The 24,064-nt window shown below is 43.4% G+C and overlaps 1 protein-coding gene across 1 annotated transcript in view; it reads left to right on the top strand.

Annotated features, from left to right (window-relative positions):
* LOC139537578 (rho GTPase-activating protein 32-like) overlaps positions 1-24,064 on the top strand; it is a 263,274-nt gene that overhangs the window by 99,382 nt on the left and 139,828 nt on the right. The window contains exon 2 of the mRNA XM_071339053.1: positions 18,771-18,872. Within this exon, the coding sequence (XP_071195154.1) occupies positions 18,796-18,872 (77 nt within the window). The 5' untranslated portion in view covers positions 18,771-18,795. The remainder of the gene's footprint in view (positions 1-18,770; positions 18,873-24,064) is intronic.

Raw genomic sequence — 24,064 nt, 5'->3', positions numbered from 1 at the left:
CTTTTATCCAATACTTCCAATACGGGTACTACCTTTCCTCCGGCAATATCGTTACCCATTATAAAGGTCACACCTTTTACTGGCAACATAGGACGTACCCCCACTCTGAATATTCCACTGATTAACTCAGTGTACTTTCACAAAGTGCAATGGCACTGGAACAAAACCCATTTCTATACCCTGAACTAACACACTGGAACCACAGTATGTATCGTCGGATAAGGGCAACACATCAGACAATATAAACGACTGCGCCGCACCAGTATCTCTAAGGATTTTAACCGGACGCTGAGACGCTTCGTCATTCGCTAGGGACACAAACCCCTCGAAAATGAACGGTTCATAACTACGGTCGGGAACTGGGTCTTTCAAAATACATTTACCCTTAGGCACCTGTTTCGTTTCAGACCTCACAACCGTACGAATTAGACCAACACCTGTTGGTGGCTTGGCACGAAGAGGCATCCCTTGTTTACGTTTTAGCAGGAAGCAATCATTAATCATATGTCCCACCTTATGACAATAGAAACAGGGACGCTCATTTTTCTGGCGTGATTGATATACTGCTGGCCGACTAGGGCTATAAGTAGGCAATTCTGTAACTCTACTCTCAGTATGAGCCGAAAACACACTCTTGTGCGTCAACACAAACTCGTCTGCCAACACAGACGCTTCTGACAGGGAGGATACTTTCTGTTCGTTTAGGTACACTACAATGCGTTCAGGTAAGCAATTTTTAAACTCTTCCAACAAGATTAACTCCCGGAGAGAGTTAAAATCAGTTACCTTGCAAGCAGCATGCCATTTATCAAACAGATTTCCCTTCTCTCTAGCAAATTCCACATAAGTCTTACTAGAAGACTTCTTATGAGACCTAAATCTCTGTCGGTATGCCTCAGGCACAAGCTCATAGGCGCGAAGAACAGTAGCTTTGACCACTTCATAATTTAAACTGTCCTCAAGAGGTAGCGCTGACAAAACCTCTTGAGCTTTACCAGTTAATTTACACTGAAGTAATAGGCACCATACCTCTTCAGGCCATTTCAAGGCTATGGCTATACGTTCAAATACACAAAAATAGGAGTCAACCTCTGACTCTCTGAACACAGGTACTAAGGCAATCTGCCTACTAATGTCAAAAGTGTTGGAAGCTACAGCTGGTGAGGACTCCTCACTAACAGTCGCTGCAGGCCTGAAGGCTAGCCTCGCTGTCTCTGCCTCCAGTTCCATCTGGCGCATCTTTAACTCCATCTGCCGCTGTTCTCGCCTTTCCTCTTTTTCTGCCTCAATTTTACCCATCTCCAAATCTAACTGCCGCTGTTCTCGCCTTTCCTCTTTTTCTGCCTCAATTTTACACATCTCCAACTGGAACTGCCGCTGTTCTCCTTCTGCCTCAAGTTGGAACTGTATGGAACGGACATCCCTCCTGGCATCACCGGTTGAAAGTGGGGAGAGTGGATCAAAACGGGGCAATGTGGCAGGAGCTTTAGCCTCGCCCTCAGACACCACTGGGCTTAGAGGAGCAGCAACATCCCCTACAGGGGTAGTAGGCTCAGGCAGCGGTAATACAAGCACCTGCTCTTCCAACAAAACATTTAACACTAGTTGTTTAACCTCCGCTTTAACTAAACCCGGCGGAATCGAAACCGAATAATGGTCAGCCAAGGTCATTAAATCTACCCTACGACATCTATCAAAAACCTCCCACGAAGGGTTATCCAAAAAGGACTTCAAATCAAAAGTAGCCATCTTGAACTACTACACAAGAGCCAAAAAAAAAAATAGCAAACACTAATGCTACTTCACCACAGCGCTCAACACTGAACTATACCACTACAACAATTTGCATAAGCGGTATGGGTGTCAATAAAGACATATCCCGGATGAGCCCCCACTTATGTTACGAATCCCTTTGGCCCGACAATCTAGGAGTGATGGTAATGGGACCCGTAACACAACTCATGCAAATTATTATCGTGACAACGTATCAGTGAGAACAAAAATAACCACAGACAACTTAATTACCGTCAAACACTAAATGTTTATTTATAAACACACGGTAAATGGGGGGAGCAGGAAAAGGGGCTGAGCGGGACCCAAGGAATGAAAGAATAATAATTCAAAACACCCCTAAGCTAGACTAGCCTACTTCACAAATAGCTAACTAACCAAAAATACAGGGGGTGGTCCGCCCAGTTCTAACTAGTGTTTTTAACAGTATTTAACTACGGGTAGTGTAGCCCAAGGGCAACTTGTCTGGTTACCCCCTTTTCCCACCATCAAACAAACACTCAAACACCATAACCAAAAACAATACTCACAGATGGAGACCAAGTGACACGTAGCTGCAAAACACACAAGCGATCTACAGACAGAAGGCATTTACAAAAGAGATTGAGCTGGGGAGAAAACAACTGACAGGGGTTTTAAACCAAGGGAAAGGGACTGTGATTGGGTAAGGGAAAAGGAGCAGGTGTCTTCTGATTAGCGACTAATTGATGACTGATTGGGGAATGATGATGGTCACCTGTGAGTAGGGGAGAAGGAGAGAAAAGAAATACACAGGATACACACAGAACACTTGTATCCGTAACAGTATTGTTAGGTATTGCTGCACTGTTCAAGCTAGAAACATAAGCATTTTGCTGCACCTGCAAAATATGTGTACGCAACCAATAACATTGGATTTGAAGATGACAGAAATCAGAGGACATTTAGTTTAAAAACAATGTTGATTGATGCGCCATGCCATATCCCCACTTCTGGAGTCCTTAAAGGCAATCCTGTGCTTGAGTGTTATAGATTTTTCTGGTGGCTATGCTAGTTTAGTGGTTCTTACAGTATATTAGCTCTTCTGGTGTTCACCCAGTCCGTCAAATCCTTCCACTTGAGCTGCAAAGGCTTAAAGTTATTGTCCAGTGAAAAGCTCATTATTTTTTGCGTGTACACAAATGTTGTTGACTCGTCCTTTAAGTATAGTTGTGGCCAATGCATAAATTAGAGTGGGAACCTTTTTCTTGCCCAGGGACATCTGATAGCATGCTAGCAGACACCCATAGACTGCCAGTCATTGTGATAGCGCTAGTTAGCATTGGCTTGCAAAATTAACTCTAACTTCTTTCATACTGGACACAAAGACATAAAATTTGTATCCACAAGTTCATCTTACTCTGGGGAAGTAGATACAGGGCCTCATTGCCAAAATCCCGAAATATGCTGCCGCATGGGTAAAACAAAGCAAGCCTGTTAGCCAGTATGTGCAACCCTTCCTGACGTGGAGTTGGTAGCTAATTTGAATATCCAAGTGCATGTACGTCTCATTGGCTAACAGGCCTGGCAGGAGCACAGAGAAAAGCTGCTTTTTACCATCCTTAATGATATTTTATTTTGAAGGAAATCTATTAATTCATATTGCAATTAATTATAGGTAGGGATGCACATATATGACATTTTTGGCAGATTCTGATATCCAAGATTTTCCTTGCCAAAAAAACCCCAATACAGATAACCGATATTTCACATTTTAGAGGCCTTTTAAGCATTCTAGTACAGTTAAATAGTTGAAACTCACACTGCCCAAAAAGTGATTTTGTTGGCATTTACGTATGTCCCCATTACCAGTAAAACAATCAAAACCTATTTATTTTTCTTGCTGTGCTGTTTCATTGTTCATTTGTTCAGTCATTTCATTCTTAACCAGGATTTCATCATACATGTCAAGCAGTGAAGTTTCAGCTCTGTCTGTCCGTGGCCTCTCTTCCTCGGTGCGCACTGTCACAGTGTCCGTTTCCATCTTGTCCAGCTTTCTATGTAACATTTTCACGTAAACCCTGTTTCTTGTCTGCTTCGAAGTAGCGGTCCTTGTACATAGCATGGTGGCGACACAGTAAAGAGTAAAGAGGCTCAGAGAGAATGCCACCGAATCGCTTGTTCAGAGCCTCGAGTACTTTTGTAAGTTTTAACCCCACGGTCTGTGTCTGCAGTTTTGTTGAGCAGGTGTTTCAATTCCATGACAGAGGGTATCACGTCTGCTGCAGACGCAGTTGATTAGCTGATTTGTCAAGTCAGTTGTTTGAATGGCGTTAGGAGTTTTTCCACGTTTCAAACATGGTCTCAAATGCCATTGAAATTGCAGCAGTGGTATGAGAACTAGCACATTCTTGAGCATGCAAAACGGCTTTCGTCGGTACGAAATCCTCGTCGACCCACTGTGCTGTCAGACTCGGCCTGCTCATGGGGCTCACATCACTGGTCCAAATGTCAGTCGTGAAGCTAATAGCAGTGACGCCCATAGCATGTAGCTCATGGATGTGCGATTCAACAATACTGTGTAACTCCGGTAGGGCAACATCTAAAACATACTGTGTACTGGGGCTCGACCATTCGGCGAAAGCCAACATCATCCAAGACAGAGGACGGTTGATTGTCAAGGGCAATGAAATCCATTATCTTGGCATTAATGGATGTTGTCTCCCTGAAAAGTTCTTACTCTTTCAAATGACTGCTCGACTTGAACTTGTTTAGTTGTTGGAAGTGTGTGCTTAGTGTTTTTCTGTGTAGTGCTGTATTTTTTTGTGGCGTCATTACGTCATCTACTTACGTTATATAGGTATGCACGTCAGCTTTGACATCGGTTTTTCACCTTCGGCGTTAAACTAGACATTGGGCCGATGTTGGCAATTTTAGCTAATATCGACCGATTCCAATATGCTCACCGATATATCGTGCATCCCTAACTCTCAGTGAATTAGGTGATTTTGGGGGGGATATGAAGCACAAAAAAGCTAATATATGTACCATTGACTAGCATTGGAGTGATGCCACAAATGCTATAAAAAAAATGCATTTGAAACGGTGGCCAGTTAAATAAAACCTAAGCATGGGCTGCTGTCATACCTTGTCCATATACTGCTTACAGGGTAAGGAAACAATACATAATTGTGTAATTTGGGTGAACTATCCCTTTAGCAATGAGGGGGGGTATTCTTTAAAAAATGAATAGCAGGAACAGCACTATCTAGTGGTCAGAACACGGTAACATCAGGTTGTAAGATGGGACATAAATCTAACTAAATTCTCTGAACAGGGGAAAAGACAACACATAATTCACTGGGAATACATTTATAGGATGAAGAAACAATACTCAGCCGCAGCTCCATATTACTTGTCAAACAGAGAAATCATCCAGTGTACCAGTTGTTGGAGTGGGTTGGCGTGGAGGGTCCGATGGTGGCTTTTGACCATCTCTTTGGATTCCTCAGGTCTAATTCATTGTTAGAAAACTGATATTAGGTACTATATAAATTAATTATATTAATCAAATAAATTAAAATGGCCAATTTGGGTGCAATCAATTAGCTTAATTTCTCAGAGATCAAATTATATTTCAATAAAATGTCGCAGGAATGCTAATGTTATCTGTTTCTAACAACCAAAACAATTTCAGAAAAATCTGAGATGGTGGGTGTCAACCCTCTTTCTTGTGAGACATTCAGAAATCGCAGGATATTCATTCTTAGTCTGTCGATCTGATGGCGTCATGTCTTTGCATTGCCTATCAAATACTGTAAGCCCTACGCTACAGCCATTTATTTCCATATACTGTCTAATTGGTGAGTTATCTCCCTCTCCGTGTGTTGAAATATTAAAATGTTTGAATAGCCATCTTTGAGTAGCTTCAGAAACTACAACTATTTTCTCTTCGTGGCACTTTAGCCGTGCCTCCCACCTTCTATATTCATTCCACTGAATGATGGTCTGATTAGCGCAAACCGCACAACATTTTCCCACATACTGTTCAAAAGATCGCAAACACAATCGTAAGCTCTCTGAAAAGCACAAGAGGCGGTGAGTAGGCCGGAAATGTACAAAAGGTTGTATGGATCAGTTTTGAGTCACTCAATTAGCCCAACCGTAGCGTGATTGCCTTCTCATTAAATGGTAAACGGCGGGTATCGTAATGCAAATGTCAGGTCTGACTAATTGCCGGCTGGATAGAGGGCAAGAGTGGAGTGGAGGGGAGAATTGGCTCATCGGACACAATTAAATGCCAGGGACATCTACTGAAGATGACAATCTCAGAGAAAGTCGTTCTTACTTGAGACAGTGACTGGTGGTCATTACAAACCAGAAGTTTCTGCGCTTCAAAACACTTCTCTCTATGGGTATAGAGCTCGCCAGTTTGTAGTCCTAAAAGAATGGTAATTAGTTACCTCTGGTTCGCTCAGCCATTCCTATGGGGGAAATTAATGTGGAAAGAATGGAGTTTTGGGATAAACGCCAAAAATAAGGTCTGTGGTTAACACAAGCTTAGGAGATCTTATACGTTTTGTTCAATGAGATATCAGTCAGTTAACATGACCTTTATGAATTCTGAAGTCTGTGCTTGTTTTGATTACATATAGAGACTTCAGAATTCACAAAAAGTGACGTGAGCTGATCAGAGTTTATCCAATAACCCTCCAAAAAAAACATTCCTTTACCCATAGGTTTTGACCAATGAGCCATGCCGGAGTTGGTGCTTACAAAAAGATGCCTTTACTATTGCTCTGCAAAGGCCTACTGTGTTAGCAGGGACGTCAACTAAAGATGACAACATCAGAGATAAAGTTGGTTCTTACTTGAGACAGAGGTAATTGCGAATCAGATGGTTTCTACGTTTTCTAACACTTCTTTCCCTATGAATATATATATATATATATATATGCCTACTGTATTACCAGGGATGTCAACTAAATATCATCTGACACAGTTCTTTCTCAATCCCTATGAATATACTGTGTTACGTTCTTTCAACTGAGGGTATTATCCAAGTATTGATTTTGATTTTCCTAAAGAGTAACATGTGTGCCTTCGCGTGGCCACTGCATATTTAATGATCCAAAATGCAATGTACTCCCAAAGTCATCTGCAGAGATTTTAATTTCTTTGATCGTCCCATTCTTCGATGGACACCTCCCCTCACCCTCTGTACTTCCAGTGGTGTTAATCCAGACATCCAGTGTGTATTGAGATTCTGTGTCCCTGGCATGGCATGGGGTGATGTCGGAGGAGCAGATGCACTGTCCTCCGGCAAGGTCGTTCACTTTATGGGGATTCTGCTGCGTCAGGTATTCGTGTGAAGCCCAGTCCGCTTGGCCCCTCGCTGCCTGCCTGCCTCACTGGCGCACACACACACGGACACATTTTCTGTCATGCACATCACATCCATTCTTACACACACAATCCTTTTGACAATACAAATTTTCTATGTGACAAATGCATTCTCTCTATCACAGTGACACACATATACATTCTCAGTTTTGGTCTCTCTATCTCACATACACACCAACACACACACACACACACATACATACTATACATTTTAGTAATTTGCAGATGCTCTTATCCAGAGCGACTTAAAGGAGCAATTAGGGTTAGGTGCTTTGCACAAGGGCACATATGTTTTACCTAGTCGGCTCCAGGATTCAAATTGGCGACCTTTCTACACAATGTTATTTTCTACACAGAATATCATTCAAAATGATTGCCTGATGATGATCTGAACAGTGGTATGTATTAATGGATGCCAAGGGAAGCAAGGTTCCCCCCCAAAAAACATGTAGAATAATTTATTTGTCGTCTGTGTTTCATAATTTTCCTTCAAGTCGCAAGAGGCTGAATATATCTCACTGGAGAACACATCCGAGCGAGCGAAACAGCGCCCCCTCTGTCTCTGTATGTGTAGCCCATCTATCTGAAGCTGTCTGTCTTGTTGAATGCAAGGAAAGCCAGCGAGCGTTTGGCATCCCATGATTAAAAAAAAATATGTATAAATAATAGTCAATCACTGTTGATCTAAACTGAGTGAGCACAACTGTGAATGGTCCTGGCTCACCAAGAAAAAGTGTCAAGGGAAACCAGTTTGGATTTGGCTTCAAACCAATTACATCAAAAGCAAAACGTAATTGACAGAAACAACGTGAATTGTTGAATCTTGTTGTGTCGTCCTCCGGTGGCTAGCTAGCTAAAATTGTCCCTTTCCTAAATTAGCCATGGATTGAGATAGGGATTTAAACTTGTCATTTTTCTTCGTTCTCTGTACTGGCCAATGATTATAACAGGGATTCTGTTCCAACCATAACTTCATACATTGTGCCCCTGGCCTGAGAGGATGGAAGTTCAATATGTAGTGGGCTAATGTTAACTAGCTGGCTCATCGTTGCCCATGAAAGGAAGTTAGGCTAGCGAGCAAGCAATTTAGCCAGGTAGCCTAGGACAACAAAAACTAAAAGCGTTTACTGTATGACAGTTATAGACCCTTTCGTCAACATGAAAGAGAGGATGGCATTGGCGTTTCTTTACAACTAGGGTGAGCCAACATGTTTTTTTCTACTTGCACGAACACACACACACACCCATACATCAGACCCAAGGAAAGCCACATATTTAGCTTATTTTGATTGGACTAAATTATGTTTGGTATCTTTTAGTTGTCACTGTATTAGACTAAGCATAGGTGATTTTGATTATGTATACAGTGCATTCAGAACGTTATCAGACCCCTTTACTTTTTCCACATTTTGTTACGCTACAGCCTTATTCTAAAATGGATTCAATACTTTTTTCCCTGCTCATCAATCTACACACAATATCCAATAATAACAAAGGTTTTGCAAATGTATTACTAATGAAAATTGAAATCACATTTACATAAGTATTCTGACCCTTTACTCAGTACTTTTTGTTGAAGCACCTTTGGCAGCGATTACAGCCTTGAGTCTTCTTGGGTATGAATCTACAAGCTTGGCACACCTGTATTATGGGAGTTTCTCCCATTCTTCTCAGCAGATCCTCTCAAGAACTGTCAGGTTGGATGGGGAGCGTCGCTGCACATCTATTTTCAGGTTTCTCCAGAGATGTTCGATCTGGTTCAAGTCTGGGCTCTGGCTGGGCCCCTCAAGGACATTGAGATTTCTCCCAAAGCCACTCCTGCGTTGTCTTGGCTATGTGCTTAGGGTCGCTGTCCTGTTGGAAGGTGGAGCATGTTTTCACAAGGATTTATTTCTCTGTACTTTGCTTTGTTCGTTTTTCCCTCGATCCTGACTAGTCTCCCAGTCCATGCCGCTGAAAACTATCCCCACAGCATGATGCTGCAACCACCATGCTTCAACCGTAGGGATGGTGTCAGGTTTCCTCCAGACGTGACGCTTTGCATTCAGGCCAAAGAGTTCAATCTTGGTTTCATCAGACTAGAGAATCTTGTTTCTCATGGTCTGAGAGTCCTTTAGGTGCCTTTTGGCAAACTCCAAGTGGGATGTCATGTGCCTTTTACTGAGAAGTGGCTTCCATCTGGCCACTCTACCATAAAGGCCTGATTGGCTGAGTGCTGCAGAGATTGTTGTCCTTCTGTAAGGTTCTCCCATCACCACAGAGGAACTCTGGAGCTTTGTCAGAGTGACCATCGGGTTCTTGGTCACCTCCCTGACCAAGCCCCTTCTCCCCTATTTGCTCGAGTTTGGCTGGGCTGCCAGCTCTAAGAAGATTCTTGGTGGTTCCAAACTTGTTCAATTTTAGAATTATGGAGGTCGCTGTGTTCTTCGGGACCTTCAATGCTGCAAAACTATTTTTGTACCCTTCCCCAGATCTGTGCCTCGACACAATCCTGTCTCGGAGATCTACGGACAATTCCTTCAACCTCATGGCTTGGTTTTTGCTCTGACATGCACTGTCAACTGTGAGACCTTATAGACAGGTGTGTCCCTTTCCAAATCATATCCAGTCAATTGACTTTACCACAGGTGGACTCAATCAATCTGTAGAAATGGAAACATGTTTTATAAATTAGCAAACATTTCTAAAAACCTTTTTTCGCTTTGTCATTATGGGGTATTGTGTGTAGATTGAGGATTTTTTATTTATTCCATTTTAGAATAAGGCTAATGTCACAAAATGTGGAAAAAGTCAACGGGTCTGAATACTTTCCGAAGGCGCTGTAGCTGATATTTATAAAACTGTTTTTACTTTGTCATTATGGGTATTGTGTGTAGATTTATGAGGGAAAATGTAATTTAATCAATTTTAGAATAAGGCTGTAATGTAACAAATGTGGAAAAAGTCAAGGGGTCTGGAGTAGTTGAGGTAGCTCCTGTTTTCTTTGCGACTTGCGGTAACTCCGTGGTTCTAAATCAATAGTTGGTTAGTAGTCTGAAAATTTTGTAAATATTAACTTGCTTGACCATGCTGTAGGTCATGTAACTGTTTGTTACATGCCATATGCTTTGCTGACTTCACCGGACAGATGTTGCTCTCCGGTTTTGGGATGAAACGAAGGTGTGGTTGAATTTTTTCTGCCATTGTGTTTTCTTATTGTCTCAGGCAAGGCATTGGCAAGGCATATGAACTAACAGGTTATAGAGCAAACAACGCAATTATCACAACAAAGGTTGTAATATGGCCTTTTTTTCTGGTTTCCTCAGTGATTTTACCCACGTTCCGCTACTGCTTTCCAACTTCCCAATACCTTTCAGAGGCATTTGTCACTTCAAACCATAATTCCTTCTGTCAAAAGTACTGTCACACTGATTTGTAATAGACTGTCATTGCCCAAATTTAAAAAAGTAAACATTGGCTATTGATTACATTACATCACCTTTGTCAGATGATATCAAAATGGGGTTGCGGGCCAAAAACGTTTGGGAACCCCTGCCATAAACGGACTATTAACTCTACTACCTTCCGGCAAATGGTATCGGAGCACTAGCTCTCGTACCAACAGGCTCCGAGACAGCTTCTACTCCCAAGCCATAACACTGCTAAATAGCCATGAGAAAGCTAAATAGTTAATTAAATGGCTACCCGGACTATCTGCACTGACCCTATCTTGCACGGACACTCAGACTATACACACTATTTACACACTCGCGCGCACACAACCCACACACATTCACATACACTACATATGCACGCATACCGACACAACACAAACACATATACACCCACGCACACTTTTACACATCATATTCTGCTGTGACTGTTCTTTATTTTAGTCTTACCATTATCTATCCTGATGCCTAGTCACTTTACCCTGCCTTCATGTATATATCTACCTCAAATAACTCGTACCCCTGCAAATTAATATGGTTCTGGTACTCCCTGTATATAAGCTCAGCAAATAAAGAAGCATCCCTTTTCCTCAGACGGTAGGCAATTAAGGTCACAGTTATGAAAACTTAGGACACTAAAGAGGCCTTTCTACTGACTCTGAAAAACACCGAAATGAAGATGCCCAGGGTCCCTGCTTATCTGCGTGAACGTGCCTTAGGCATGCTGCAAGGAGGCATGAGGACTGCAGATGTGGCCAGGGCAATAAACTGCAATGTCCGTACTGTGAGACGCCTAAGACAGTGCTACATGGAGACAGGACGGACAGCTGATCGTCCTCACAGTGGCAGACCACGTGTAACAACACCTGCACAGGATCGATACATCTGAACACACCTGCAGGATAGTTACAGGATGGCAACAACAACTGCTCGAGTTACACCAGGAACGTACAATCCCTCCATCAGTGCTCAGACTGTCCGGAATAGGCTGAGAGAGGCTGGACTGAGGGCTTGTAGGCCTGTTGTAAGGCAGGTCCTCACCAGACATCACCGGCAACAACATCGCCTATGGGCACAAACCCACTGTCGCTGGACCAGACAGGACTGGCAAAAAGTGCTCTTCACTGACGAGTCGTGGTTTTGTCTCACCAGGGGTGATAGTCAGATTTGCGTTTATCGTCGAAGGAATGAGCGTTACACCGAGGTCTGTACTCTGGAGCGGGATCGATTTGGAGATGGAGGGTCCGTCATGGTCTGGGACGGTGTGTCACAGCATCATCGGACTGAGCTTATTGTCATTGCAGGCAATCTCAATGCTGTGCGTTACAGGGAAGACATCCTCTTCCCTCATGTGTTACCCTTCCTGCAGGCTCATCCTGACATGACCCTCCAGCATGACAATGCTACCAGCCATACTGCTCGTTCTGTGCGTGATTTCCTGCAAGACAGGAATGTCAGTGTTCTGCCATGGCCAGCGAAGAGCCCGGATCGCAATCCCATTGAGCACATTGGGGACCTGTTGGATCGGAGGGTGGGGGCCAGGGCCATTCCCCCCAGAAATGTTCGGAACTTGCAGGTGCCCTGGTGGAAGAGTGGGGTAACATCTCACAGCAAGAACTGGCAAATCTGGTGCAGTCCATGAGGAGATGCACTGCAGTACTTAGTATCTGGTGTGGCCACCAGCTACATTGACTGTTACTTTTGATGTTGACCCCCCCTTTGTTCAGGGACACATTATTCAATTTCTGTTAGTCACATGTCTGTGGAACTTGTTCAATTTATGGCTCAGTTGTTGAATCTTGTTATGTTCATATACATTTTTACACATGTTAAGTTTTCTGAAAATAAACGCAGTTGACAGTGAGAGAACATTATTTTTTTTTGCTGAGTTCAGCTACATTATTGTGTATTTTATTACTTGTGTTACTGTTTTACGCTTGATAATTTTTTTGCTCTGCATCGTTGGGAGGGCTTGTAAGCAAGCATTTCACTGTCAAGTCGACACCCTTTGTGTTCTCGCATGTGACAACACTCTCAGTCATTCGCTCTCTCTCTCGCTCGCACAAAAAAAATATAATTGTTTACATTTTTATTTCCATATCAGGGTTTTCCTTAGGCGGTGAAAGCCGGCTTTTGGTCAAAAAATATAATTGAAAAGCCGATTTTTAAATAAGATTTGCACTGGCCAATTGTCCTAGAGAAGAAATAATGCTTTTTAGCCTAGTAATTGATGGAATTACAAGTCGTATTAAATATACTGAACTGAAATATGAACGCAAAATGCAATTTCAAATATTTTATTGATAAAAAAATTAATTACGCCCTAATCTATGTATTTCACATGACTTGGCAGAGGTGCAGCCATGGGTGGGTCTGGGAGGGCATAGGCTCACCCACTTGGCAGCCAGGCCCAGCCAATCAAAATGAGTTTTTCCCCACAAAAGGCCTTTATTACACACCGAAATATACTCACCTTAAAGTGGCCTTTTTATTGTCCACAGCACAAGGTGTGGTTGAATTTATTCTGCCACTGTCTTATTGTCTCGGCAAGGAAACTGTCTGAGAGTCTGTTTGGAATTGGCTATTTCTTTCTCGACAAGCTGACCAATAGAATAGGTAAACTTTTAAACAATGGGGGATAGTAGATTGACATAAGCTAGTGCTTTTGCTGCTCATTACTTGTCTTGTTGGCTGAGGAAAAGTACATGTGGACAGTTATTCTATCTTCAAAATTTGGTAAGAAGGACCGGACATCGTTGCGTCCTCGACTTGCATGTTCTGTTAATATGAATGACCATATTTTAAATGTGATTGTTATCATTCTGAGCACCATGGGTGGACACCCTAATCAGGTTACACACCCAATGCCTATGGGTCCAAATGTCAGGTAAATTAAAATACTGCCTTTTTAAAATGTCTGGTGCCACAATTTCCTAACAGAAAACCTGCTCCATAGCTGTCTATAGTAACTTGTTGGAGTTGCTCTTTTTTTTTATTTTTTATTTTTTATTTCACCTTTATTTAACCAGGTAGGCTAGTTGAGAACAAGTTCTCATTTGCAACTGCGACCTGGCCAAGATAAAGCATAGCAGTGTGAACAGACAACACAGAGTTACACATGGAGTAAACAATAAACAAGTCAATAACATGGTAGAAAAAAAAGAGAATCTATATACAATGTGTGCAAAAGGCATGAGGTAGGCAATAAATCGAATAATTACAATTTAGCAGATTAACACTGGAGTGATAAATCATCAGATGATCATGTGCAAGAAGAGATACTGGTGTGCAAAAGAGCAGAAAAGTAAATAAATAAAAGCAGTATGGGGGGTGAGGTAGGTAAATTGGGTGGGTAGTTTACAGATGGACTATGTACAGCTGCAGCGATCGGTTAGCTGCTCGGATAGCAGATTTTTAAAGTTGTTGAGGGAGATAAAAGTCTCCAACTTCAGAGATTTTTGCAATTCGTTCCAGTCGCAGGCAGCAGAGAACTGGAAGGAAAGGCGTCCAAATGAGGTTTTAGCTTTAGGGATGATCAGTGAGATACACCTGCTGGAGCGCGTGCTGCGGGTGGGTGTAGCCATCGTGACCAGTGAACTGAGATAAGGCGGCACTTTACCTAGCATAGCCTTGTAGATGACCTGGAGCCAGTGGGTCTGACGACGAACATGTAGCGAGGGCCAGCCGACTAGGGCATACAGGTCGCAGTGGTGGGTCGTATAAGGTGCTTTAGTAACAAAACGAATGGCACTGTGATAAACTGCATCCAGTTTGCTGAGTAGAGTGTTGGAAGCTATTTTGTAGATGACATCGCCGAAGTCGAGGATCGGTAGGATAGTCAGTTTTACTAGGGTAAGTTTGGCGGCGTGAGTGAAGGAGGCTTTGTTGCGGAATAGAAAGCCGATTCTTGATTTGATTTTGGATTGGAGATGTTTGATATGAGTCTGGAAGGAGAGTTTGCAGTCTAGCCAGACACCTAGGTACTTATAGATGTCCACATATTCTAGGTCGGAACCGTCCAGGGTGGTGATGCTAGTCGGGCGTGCGGGTGCAGGCAGCGAACGGTTGAAAAGCATGCATTTGGTTTTACTAGCGTTTAAGAGCAGTTGGAGGCCACGGAAGGAGTGTTGTATGGCATTGAAGCTCGTTTGGAGGTTAGATAGCACAGTGTCCAAGGAAGGGCCGGAAGTATATAGAATGGTGTCGTCTGCGTAGAGGTGGATCAGGGAATCGCCCGCAGCAAGAGCAACATCATTGATGTATACAGAGAAAAGAGTCGGCCCGAGAATTGAACCCTGTGGTACCCCCATAGAGACTGCCAGAGGACCGGACAACATGCCCTCCGATTTGACACACTGAACTCTGTCTGCAAAGTAGTTGGTGAACCAGGCAAGGCAGTCATTAGAAAAACCGAGGCTACTGAGTCTGCCGATAAGAATATGGTGATTGACAGAGTCGAAAGCCTTGGCCAGGTCGATGAAGACGGCTGCACAGTAATGTCTTTTATCGATGGCGGTTATGATATCGTTTAGTACCTTGAGCGTGGCTGAGGTGCACCCGTGACCGGCTCGGAAACCGGATTGCACAGCGGAGAAGGTACGGTGGGATTCGAGATGGTCAGTGATCTGTTTGTTGACTTGGCTTTCGAAGACCTTAGATAGGCAGGGCAGGATGGATATAGGTCTGTAACAGTTTGGGTCCAGGGTGTCTCCCCCTTTGAAGAGGGGGATGACCGCGGCAGCTTTCCAATCCTTGGGGATCTCAGATGATACGAAGGAGAGGTTGAACAGGCTGGTAATAGGGGGTGCGACAATGGCGGCGGACAGTTTCAGAAATAGGGGGTCCAGATTGTCAAGCCCAGCTGATTTGTATGGGTCCAGGTTTTCCAGCTCTTTCAGAACATCTGCTATCTGGATATGGGTAAAGGAGAAGCTGGGGAGGCTTGGGCGAGTAGCAGCGGGGGGGGCGGGGCTGTTGGCCAAGGTTGGAGTCGCCAGGAGGAAGGCATGGCCAGCCATTGAGAAATGCTTGTTGAAGTCTTCGATTATCACGGATTTATCGGTGGTGACCGTGTTACCTAGCCTCAGTGCAGTGGGCAGCTGGGAGGAGGTGCTCTTGTTCTCCATGGACTTTACAGTATCCCAGAACTTTTTGGAGTTAGAGCTACAGGATGCAAATTTCTGCTTGAAAAAGCTGGCCTTTGCTTTCCTGACTGACTGCGTGTATTGGTTCCTGACTTCCCTGAACAGTTGCATATCGCGGGGGCTCTTCGATGCTATTGCAGTTCGCCACAGGATGTTTTTGTGCTGGTCGAGGGCAGTCAGGTCTGGAGTGAACCAAGGGCTATATCTGTTCTTGGTTCTGCATTTTTTGAACGGAGCATGCTTGTCTAATATGGTGAGGAAGTAACTTTTAAAGAATGACCAGGCATCCTCAACTGACGGGATGAGGTCAATATCCTTCCAGGGTACCCGGGCCAGGTCGATTAGAAAGGCCTGCTCGCAGAAGTGTTTTAGGGAGCGTTTGACAGTGATGAGGGGTGGTCGTTTGACCGCGGACCCGTGGCGGATACAGGCAATGAGGCAGTGATCGCTGAGATCTTGATTGAAGACAGCAGAGGTGTATTTGGAGGGCAGGTTGGTCAGGATAATGTCTATTAGGGTGCCCATGTTTACGGATTTAGGGTTGTACCTGGTGGGTTCCTTGATGATTTGTGTGAGATTGAGGGCATCAAGCTTGGATTGTAGGACTGCCGGGGTGTTAAGCATATCCCAGTTTAGGTCACCTAACAGAACAAACTCTGAAGCTAGATGGGGAGCGATCAATTCACAGATGGTGTCCAGGGCACAGCTGGGAGCTGAGGGGGGTCGGTAGCAGGCGGCAACAGTGAGAGACTTATTTCTGGAGAGATTAATTTTTTAAATTAGAAGTTCGAACTGTTTGGGCATAGACCTGGAAAGTATGACAGAACTTTGCAGGTTATCTCTGCAGTAGATTGCAACTCCTCCCCCTTTGGCAGTTCTATCTTGACGGAAAGTGTTATAGTTGGGTATGGAAATCCCAAAATTTTTGGTGGCCTTCCTAAGCCAGGATTCGGACACGGCAAGGACATCAGGGTTGGCAGAGTGTGCTAAAGCGGTGAGTAAGGCAAACTTAGGGAGGAGGCTTCTGATGTTGACATGCATGAGGCCAAGGCTTTTTCGATCACAGAAGTCAACAAATGAGGGTGACTGGGGACATGCAGGGCCTGGGTTTACCTCCACATCACCCGAGGAACAGAGGAGTAGTAGGATGAGGGTGCGGCTAAAGGCTATCAAAACTGGTCGCCTAGAGCGTTGGGGACAAAGAATAAAAGGAGCAGATTTATGGGCGTGGTAGAATAGATTCTGGGCATAATGTGCAGACAGGGGTATGGTGGGGCACGGGTACAGCGGAGGCAAGCCCAGGCACTGGGTGATGATAAGAGAGGTTGTATCTCTGGACATGCTGGTCTCAATGGGTGAGGTCACCGCATGTGTGGGGGGTGGGACAAAGGAGGTATCAGAGGTACGGAGAGTGGAACTACGGGGTCCATTGCAAACCAAAACAATGATAATGATAACTAGCCTGAACAACAGTATGCAAGGCATATTGATATTTGAGAGAGACATACAATAAGGCATAAAGTGATTGCAGGTCTTGATTGGGAGAGCTAGCTAAAACAACAGGTAAGATAACAGCAGCAATAACAGGGTGCTAGTCTAACACAGCAACAACAGGTAAAAATGGCGACGACTAGGCAGAGAGGGTCGGATTAACTACACACAGATCCTGAGTTAAAGCACAGAGCCGACAGATAAAACACAAATAAACAGAATGGAGTACCGTGAATTAATGGACAGTCAAGCAGGCATCAGCTATGTAGCCAAGTGATCATAGTGTCCAGGGGGCAGCCGTAGATGGAGCAGGGAGGCCTCCACTAAGCTAGCACGCGGCGTTTAAAGTTAGTAGCCCGGGGGGTGGTCTGCTCAGACGGAGGGGGTCTGCTCAGACGTGGTCGTGTCGACAGAGAATCCAAGCCGGATGGCGATGGCAAAAGAGAGGTTGTGAATTGTAGAATTGTGTTTGCTAACTGGTGCTAGCTTCGTGGCAGTGGCGCTAGCTGCGCTAGCTGCAAGCTAGCTGTGAGGATCAGAAGTAGTGGCTCAGGGATTACGGCAGGAATCCGGCGTTGTTGTCGAGAGACAGTCCGATGCTGGTAAATTGGTGAGTAATATCCAGGTTAATAACAGGGCTGGTGTCTGTGCAGAAGGTAAAAGCTGCTAGCAGCGGCAAAAAATGGCTAAATTAGCTTGTAGCTGATTTAGACCAGTTGTGATGGATTGGCAGGGCTCTGTGTCGGCAAAAAAAGGTCCAGTCCAATTGGCAAAAGAGGTATTGTAGCCCAAGAATTCGCTGGTAGACCTCTTCGGCTAGCCGGCAGATGGGCCTAGCTCGAGGCTAGCTCAAGGCTAACTGGTGCTTGCTTCGGGACAGAGGTGTTAGCCAGTAGTAGCCACTCGGTTGCAGCTAGCTAGCTGTGATGATACGGTGTAATTGTCCAGAGCTTGCGTCAGGAATCCGGTGATGTGGTAGAGAAAAAGCAGTCCTATATGCTCTGGGTTGATATCGCGCTTGCAGACTGGCAGGTATTGGCCCGAGCTGAAGCTGGCTGTGTCCGAGTTAAGGGTGAAGACCGCAGCAGTGGCTAACTGACTACTAGCTAGTAGCTAGTTATCTGGCTAGCTTCTGATTGGGGTTACGGTTCTAAAGTATAAAAAATAGCAGGTCCGTACCACATTGGGTGAGGCGGAATGTAGGAATGTATATTCAGTTCCTAGATGGAAAGTGAAATTAAAATATATACGAAATGTATACGAAAAATACGAGGACTATTTACACGGGACAAGACAAGACAAACACACGTCCGACTGCTACGCCATCTTGGATTCAAGAATCTTCCAGAATAGCGGGGGTTAAATGCATTTCATCTGCAGCTTGCTGGATATAATCCCCAGCTACAAACACACACAACAGCTTCTCTTTCAATCCTCTTCTCTTAGCTTTGTCCCTTGTCAATCTTCCCCTTTACCTTCCTCTTCACACCATCTCTCTCTCCCTCCCCTCTCTCTTCACCTACCTCTCCACATTCTCCTCCCTCTCTGGCAGGCTACTCCTGCAGTGAGCCAGTATCATGGAGGCAGCAGTGGGGAGTGCAGCTCTAGGACTGCTCGGAGCCACGGCAGCAGCCAGCCATGACATCTCTGACAGGTAAGACCTAGCGTCATAGCACACACTCACCTCTACTACTCTAGTCTGTCCCATAGCTGTCTGGCCAGGGGAAGCATTTCAAACCCCACCCTAGTTTTATAGCAGGTGGAGCTGTATCTGTTTCTGTTTGTACAGTAAGAGTAAAAGCGTGTGTGTGTATCCGTACAGTTAGTTACAGCATGCAAATAGCTGTGTAATATGTTCGTTAGCTACTATAAGATTTTTGGTGTTTGTGTTTTATTACAATGTTGAACACGTGTAGGGCTGTGTGTTGTGTTTGTTGTGTCGGGGTGTCTAACTGAGAGGGCCCTGCACTAGTTTGTTTGTATGTGTGCGTCTGCGCTACCTCGTGTGTGGCTTGGCTGGCTCCCCCTGCTCCTCACTTTAAATGCTTCAATGATAAATTACACCAGTGTGAGCACAGGCAGAGGGAGGCAGTGGCAGACGTGCCTGAGTGATGTCGGTTAGGTTAAGGGGGAGCGTTCGCAATAATCAATTTCCTTACTGTGCCATCAGGCTGACTGGCTTACCAAAGTCACTGATATGCTGTATGCAGTGCAGCCATTACGGACCATCACTGCTGGGAACCCTTGTTCATATTTCCTTAATGACAGAGCTAGCAAGCTACAGCATTACCTCCTCTGTTCGTTTGGCTAATATATCAGCTTTCAGCTACATCATCGATCAGCTTCAGCTGGACCAATTCCCACTCAAAAGCATAGGATAGCATAAGCTACACATTCCAACCCAGTCAATGTAGCATACGCACATACTGTAGGGTAGTGTAGGAAGGCATGCGCACAGTTTTTCAGAGCCTATTATAGAGCCATACTAGGGCTTGGCGGCATACCGTATTTTACTATATACAGGTATTGATGCACAGACCGGTTTGGGTTTTTACTTTACCTTCTATAACGGTATTTGAATGTTTGGTTTATTAAAAGTGATATTCCGTGTGTAACGTCCATTTCTATAGTTTACACTGCTACTTGAGTCATCCCTCTCCACTCTCTCCCCATGCCGCTTTCCACATAGACCTAGTCCTGCCTGTCACTCAAGGAGCGCAATTGTTGTTGCTTGACCACGAGACACTTGCGTTCAGTCTGTATGGTCAATGCAGCACATGCAACAATGTTGATGACAGTGTTTCCACTTTGCTTCTTAATATAAATCCACAATCGTTCTATAATTACACAATTTGTTTGTGTTTCTTTACTTAGCAAGTTTTAGCTAAGTCGTGTTAGCTGCTAATGCTAATCGCTAATTAGTTGGCTAGCTAGCTAGCTAAAAAAATGTACTGAGTCAGAGCAAACGTAGATAGCTAATACAGCCTGACAAAAGTGCTGGTGTAGGCCTAAATCAGCATGTTGTTTGTGCAACAGCATCATCTAAATCAATAGGCAAAGCATGAATATGTTGGCTACATGAAAAACATGTTAATGTGGCCAAAAATTATAGGGTCCCCTAGGAAACACTGACTATCACTTTGGTTCCTACCCTGTCACAAAAACTTCTCTCTGGCATTTTCATGTCAAACAACACTGTATTCAAAGTGCCTACTATTATTTATATTCTAACTATAGAGTTAGAATAAACATATTTCCATGATTCCAACAGTTCAACCAGGTGTTTTGATCTAAATCACAAGTCAAATCGCAATTGCAACATTTGGCTAAAAATAAGGCAAAAGAATTGCCAATATCGTGCAGCCCTTTGTGGCAGTGTGGAAATTCTCAAATGAGTGCAGGAAATGCAGAAATTGATGGAAATGCAGAAAATGTTTTGGTTGAAGTTGAATTGAACAGTATAAAACAATCAGAATGGAGGGGAAAAAAACACATTGAAATCACATAGAATTTGTGTTGCCACCATAGGGTCATGCACTATTGATAAAGCAAATTGAGAATTTTTATTCCAAAATATAAAATGCCGTCAAATTTGAAAAATACCGTGATATGGCCAAAATATCATATCGCCCAACCCTAGTCATCACACACACACACACACACACACACACACACACACACACACACACACACACACACACACACACACACACACACACACACCTATTAATCTTCCTTTAAAACTTCTTAAGGCTAGGTGGCAGTATTCTGAAGTTTGGATGAATGATGTGCCCAAAGTAAACTGCCTGTTACTCAGGCCCAGAAGCTAGGATATGCATATAATTAGTATTGGATAGAAAACACTCTAAAGTTTCCGAAACTGTTAAAATAATGTCTGTGAGTATAACAGAACTGATATAGCAGGCGAAAACCCGAGGAGAATCCATCTGGGAATTTTTGTTGTTGTTGAGGTGACACCATTTAAAATGCCTGTCTATGGGAAAATCAAAGGAATACCTCCCAGATTGCAGTTCCTAGGGCTTCCAGTAGATGTCACCAGTCCTTAGAAAGAGTTTCAGGCTTATTTCTTGAAAAATTTGCTTGAATTTGTAGTTTTTCTAGGTGGCTCCCATTTTGGCTGTAGTATTGTGGTGCGCGTGGATGAGAGCGGTAATTATCTCCGGTAATGAACATACTATTCTCCGTCTTAAATTTGATCGTTTATTTACATATTAGGGTACCTGAGGATTGATTAGAAACGTTGTTTGACTTGTTTGGACGAAGTTTATTGGTAACTTTTGGGATTAATTTGTGTGCATTTTCAACGAGGGATTACAGAGTCAAGCGTGCCAACTAAACTGACTTTCTTTGGGATATAAAGAACGACTTAATCGAACAAAAGGACCACTTGTTATGTAGCTGGGACCTTTGTGATTGCAAACAGAGGAAGATCTTCAAAGGTAAGTGATTTATTTTATCTCTATTTCTGACTTTCGTGACGCCTCTGCTTGTTTGGAAAATGTTTGTAATGCTTTTGTTACGTGGGACGCTATCCTCAGATAATCGCATGGTGTGCTTTCGCCGTAAAGCCTTTTTGAAATGTGACCAGGCGGCTGGATTAACAAGAAGTTAACAATTTAAACGATGTAAGACACTTGTATTTTCATGAATGTTTAATATTACGAATTTTGTATTTTGAATTTCGCGCTCTGCAATTTCACCGGATGTTGGCTAGCGTCCCACCTAGCCCAAAGAGGTTTTAAGCAAGCTGTTTTTGGAGGGCTTGTTTTCTCTGAACAGAGCCATGCTGCTAGCTAGATGGTAAAGCACATCCACAACTCTACTGCTGCTGAGCAGAGGAGAGGAAGCACCATTAAGATGTTGGACTGGTGTGTCTCCCATCACCCACTCCTCTGCCTGCCTTTGACAGACACACGTGATGCACAATGTGCTCCCCAGTCATCCAGCATGTCAGCCACTGCCTGGCTGCATGCTTTCCAATGTGACACTCATCCCCTCTCTCTTCCACCGCTTTCGGAAACTCAGCTGGCTCCCTTTCTCATCAGACCAGCCCTTTTCATAGGATGACCCCGCTATCTCCCTGCCACACTGGCTTGTGTATGTGTGTGGCTGTTGATTGTTAAGCCGTTAGCATCAGGGGTTGGAACCGGTTCAGAGAACAGACAAAATAGAGACATTTTTGCCTGTGTGTGTAGGCTACCTGCCCCTCCCCTCCCTCCGAAGCTTAGTCTATTGTAGCTACTGACATTACAAGCATGATACAATTAGGGGGAGCGATTTTTAATAAGAATGGATTAACTTTTTCAATCCTAGTTAAGGATACAATTGTTCACGTTTCACATTAACTACAAAAAAGGTAAGATGTGTTTTTATTTGAATTATGGTGCCACTCAGCACACACAAGCTTGTTCGCTAGCTAGCGAACGCTGGTCTAGCTCCAGCTGGCAGTATGTGGCATGGAACTGAGTCATGATCAAGGGCTAGTTCTGGTCCAACGTTATTTAAGCCAACTCTCTGAAGTTCAAAGTTCCTTCATAGAAGTCACTCCTCTGTGGATACAATTCAGATAATGCATGTCATAACAACAAGATGCCCAGCGCTCTCCTCACCCACAACATTTTCAGTCACTTCTCTACACTTGTCTGTCCAATGCATGTACATAGCTTGCCCACCCCATATCAAGCTACTCTATCCATTGGTGAAGTAGCTAAATGTAAAATATATTTATATATATGTTATTATTTGAGGTTTAAAAAAGGAATAGAAAGGAACGATTATAAACCGTAACTTTTTTTTCCATTTGAACTGGTTCAGAACTTGCTGGTCGGAACAGTGGAACAGAACAAAAAACATTGGTTCTGTTCAAAACAAAACGATTGAAAAGTTATTTTAGTTCCAACCACTGGTCAGCATGCTTTGGTTCGGCTGATGCCTAGCCGAACTCGGTTAGGCGAACCGAACAAGTGTGCTCACTTACTTCCTCAAAAAACATTCGCTTGAGAAATGAGAAAAAAGCTGCAAATAGTACTGTTTGTCCAACTTGAGATGCCCTGGCCAGTTGGGCACTGCCTCAAAATTGTCAGAATTAATCTAAGATAACTGAAGAAATGTACCATTCAAAAAAACAAATTGCAGAGATCTTAATTGTAGGGATGCACGATATATATCGGAATCGGCCGATATACAGAAAACGTTTGACCTCTGTCATTTCCAACAAAGGGTATATAACAAAGTATTGAGAAACTTTTGTTATTGACCAAATACTTATTTTCCACCATAATTTGCAAATAAATTCATAAAAAATCCTACAATGTGATTTTCTGGATTTTGTTTTCTCATTTTGTCTGTCATAATTGAAGTGTACCTATGATGAAAATTACAGGCCTCTCTCATCTTTTTAAGTGGGAGAACTTGCACAATTGGTGGCTGACTAAATACTTTTTTGCCCCACTGTATATATGTGTGTGTCTGTCTGTGTATATGTGTGTGTGTCTGTATATATGTGTGTATATGTAATATATTATATATGTGTGTGTCTGTATATATGTGTGTGTGTGTGTGTGTGTTTATGCATATATATGTGTGTGTATGTGTATGTATATATTTATATGTATATAGATGTGTATATATATGCATCTATATATACACATGTGTCTATGTGTGTGTGTGTGTGTGTGTGCCTGTATGTTTGTATATATACAGTGGGGAGAACAAGTATTTGATACACTGCTGATTTTGCAGATTTTCCTACTTACAAAGCATGTAGAGGTCTGTAATTTTTATCATAGGTACACTTCAACTGTGAGAGACGGAATCTAAAACAAA

The sequence above is a fragment of the Salvelinus alpinus genome, chromosome 13, assembly GCF_045679555.1.
Source record: "Salvelinus alpinus chromosome 13, SLU_Salpinus.1, whole genome shotgun sequence".
Taxonomy (NCBI): Eukaryota; Metazoa; Chordata; class Actinopteri; order Salmoniformes; family Salmonidae; genus Salvelinus; species Salvelinus alpinus.
The sequence above is the reverse complement of the archived record's forward strand: the minus strand, read 5'-3'. Positions and strand labels throughout refer to the sequence as shown.